This window comes from Fusarium oxysporum, chromosome 15 (genome assembly GCF_000149955.1).
Source record: "Fusarium oxysporum f. sp. lycopersici 4287 chromosome 15, whole genome shotgun sequence".
NCBI classification, from domain to species: domain Eukaryota; kingdom Fungi; phylum Ascomycota; class Sordariomycetes; order Hypocreales; family Nectriaceae; genus Fusarium; species Fusarium oxysporum.
In genome coordinates, this window is record NC_031000.1 from 473,926 (window position 1) to 476,838 (window position 2,913).

Below are 2,913 nucleotides of genomic sequence, written 5' to 3' on the forward strand. Positions count from 1 at the left end.
GAAGAGCCAGGGGTACTCTTAGTCTAGACTCGCCGAATAACGCTAGTGAAGCCCACGCACCTCCATTCAAGTCTTTATTCACGCTTAGGTCGCGTAAAACTTGAGAAAACAGAAGGACGTATTATTAGGGGCTGACTTTGGGCCCAAAACGAAAAGATTCCAATACTCGTAGAGAACCATAAGCGTGATGGTAAGGGCCTCAGAGAGTGCCCAGAGCGATGGTCATGTGGAGTTTGTATATGTGTTTCGGGATTATCTGCGGGGGATTTGGAGAGGGCCTAAGCACGCCGTCTGTTCTGGCTTTACACTATGATTAGATATGCAGTTGCGTTGCTGCACCCCCAGGAAATATGCCAAGGTGTCAGTGACGAGAAAGGCAATTAATTGAGGGCTTCTGTGAGGCTCTTCTGTAAGGCTGAGGATGTTATTCTCGTTGTCAGGTATATCAGTGGCGCATATCATGGTAATCGCAGTGAAACTGTCGTTAATTGCAAGCGATGGATGGCATTCCAAATTCATGCGAAGAGAGGGTGGTTTCTTGCCCTATACTTCCAAGTTCCCCGCCACGTCAGACAAGTCAGCATATCCAGTAAGAGGCCATCATTCACTAGGAAGCTCATTTCTGCTGCACATAACTTACAACCAACAGCCACACTGGTCAATAGGGGCACAGCCAATAGAGCTCATAAGCTCATTGTATCAGCACAGATGATGGTCCTGCTGACAGCCAAGACCAGCACCTCAGTCTAACAGTTTCTCTGTTGCGTGAGAGTTATGAAACAAGGACAGCCTACTCATATCATCAACTCAATCGTTCCAAACTCTGGTGGTGTTGAGCTTATGTTGGAAAATCCGGAAATCCCCCTTCCCTTCAGGATTCAGACTGTTGGTCTGAAAGCCCTAGGTTTAGAGTTCAAGCCCTAAATGAAATCATCTAGAGATACGAACCCGAGAAGAACTCTGAAATCAATAATTACCAATCAAGTTTAGTAAATATACATGTTCCACTCAGCAATACTGCGCAATATAAACAACACCAACAAAAAGAAATGGACCCATGGGAGGCTGTAAAAGGCATGGTTCCTAGTATCGCTCCACTCATGTAAGGCTCAGGACGATCTTTTATCTAAACCGATACCTCCTTCTCCCCGGCAAAAACAGTTACAAAAAGCATCAGACCCAAAGATGCGTCGCTAGGAACAAGTTGACAAACGCTAGAAGTGCTTCCGATTTACCCACTGAATCCTAGGTATCCATAGTATAGTAAAGCATATCTAGAGAAGGCCTACATCAACTGTCTGAAAATCAGGTATTAGTAAACATCGAGATTGTGTATTGTTAGGGGATTGCGGTATAAGCGAGGTATGTCTCGAGTACCCAGCAAATATCCACGGGAAAGTGGCCTAGGATGATTTATGCATGGCAGAGGATTTTGAGAATCTCTGCACCGTAGTCGACAAGTGGTCAACCCTTGTGCACGAAGTGTGAGCCTCACAGCCGATGTGCTTCTTCAGGTTTCGGGCCGATCGGACTTGCTTCGAGTTGACGCTCCCTTTCCAGTTTGTCATAGTGCAGGCCGCATGCATTGCTCAGTGTCCTCACTCCACCAGGTCCACAGCGCCATTCAGGCGTGTTAATTCGGCTGCAGCTGTGGCATCTACCAGGGCGGGCCGCACGCTATCAAGATGTGAGTTTTGCGTTTTCCCCTCTTATAACTAAACTTGCAGCTTGTCGCTTCTTAAGTTCCGTCATACAAAATGACAGTTGCATAGCATGTCCATAAATGGGTACATGGTGCTCCTCGTTGTAAAACTAATTCAGCTACAAGTATCTGGTGATCCATTTACCAGCTTTTACATGCATTTCAGCTTTTCTCAGTACGAACAGACTTTCAAAAGCCGATATTCGCTATAATTACACAGTCATGATCGATAACTCATTGGCAGCCAGTGATGAGTTCGTGTGTAATTGTCATGTTGTTGTTAGATGCGCTGACAACCAGGAAGATAAACGCACATACGAACCTCCTCGTCACCAAGACAGACACTAAGCAGGTTTTCTTTGTCTTCAAGCTCAATATACATGGTCACGTTACCCATATAGATCAAATGCAACATGGTAACACAATTCAGCATTTTGCTAGACACACAACGTTCTCATCATCACTTCCCGCATAGATATAAAGAAGAACATATCTTTATCTACCCCATAACCTTAAACCTAGGTCCAGTCACTCCGATATCCCAGCGAACCTGCACCCGATCGCCGACACCTACATATTCTACCCCAATGAGTTGCCCAGCTGGGCAGGGGATCTTGGGCCACCCTTGGTACGACTGTTCCCATGTAGCATTACCAGGCTTAGGGGCTCTGATACGACCGACATGGTTGTCTCTACTCTTCGTGGATGCCCAATTAGCAGCGTCTGCAGCCGAGAAAGCTCGAGGTCCCGTTGGGGGATCTGAGTAGGTGAAGACGTCCAGAGTCTTTGTTCCAGTGGACACATCTCGGTCCCAGAGCTCAAATAGAAGCTCGCAGGTCTTGCCGCGAGTGCTTTCGTCGAACTCAAAGGTCACAATTGTGGTCGTCTCGGCAGCGGCCTTGCCGTTCTTGACGATTAGAAGCTGATCCTGTGGATCCCAGATGATTTTGCCACTTTGGACCCAGTATCGGTAGGTTCCAGCTGGGTAGAGAATGGTGTCAACCGCGCGTGCATCAATCTCATGCGTATCGACAGTAGGTGCAGCGAAGGAAACAGCTGCAGCTGATGCAAGGAGGGCGAAGAACTTCATTGTCATACAGCAGTGTAGATTCAGGATTTAGAGAACTTTCTAATTGATTGAATTGGCTCTCAGAGCAAATAAACGCAAGATCCGGAGATGAAGAGAATAGGATACGGAGGTTAGCTTTCAT

The 2,913-nt window shown here is 46.8% G+C and overlaps 1 protein-coding gene across 1 annotated transcript; it reads right to left on the reverse strand.

The window, feature by feature from the left end:
• Positions 1 to 1,940: 1,940 nt before the first annotated feature.
• On the reverse strand, positions 1,941 to 2,913 carry FOXG_16730 (uncharacterized protein). The gene has a single exon (XM_018396748.1). The coding sequence runs from the start codon at positions 2,796 to 2,798 to the stop codon at positions 2,202 to 2,204; it is 597 nt and encodes a 198-aa protein (XP_018257500.1). The 5' UTR covers positions 2,799 to 2,913; the 3' UTR covers positions 1,941 to 2,201.

Coding starts and splice junctions, on each gene's coding strand:
- FOXG_16730 (XM_018396748.1), bottom strand. CDS start 2,798: ATGACAATGAAGTTCTTCGCCCTCCTTGCATCAGCTGCAGCTGTTTCC.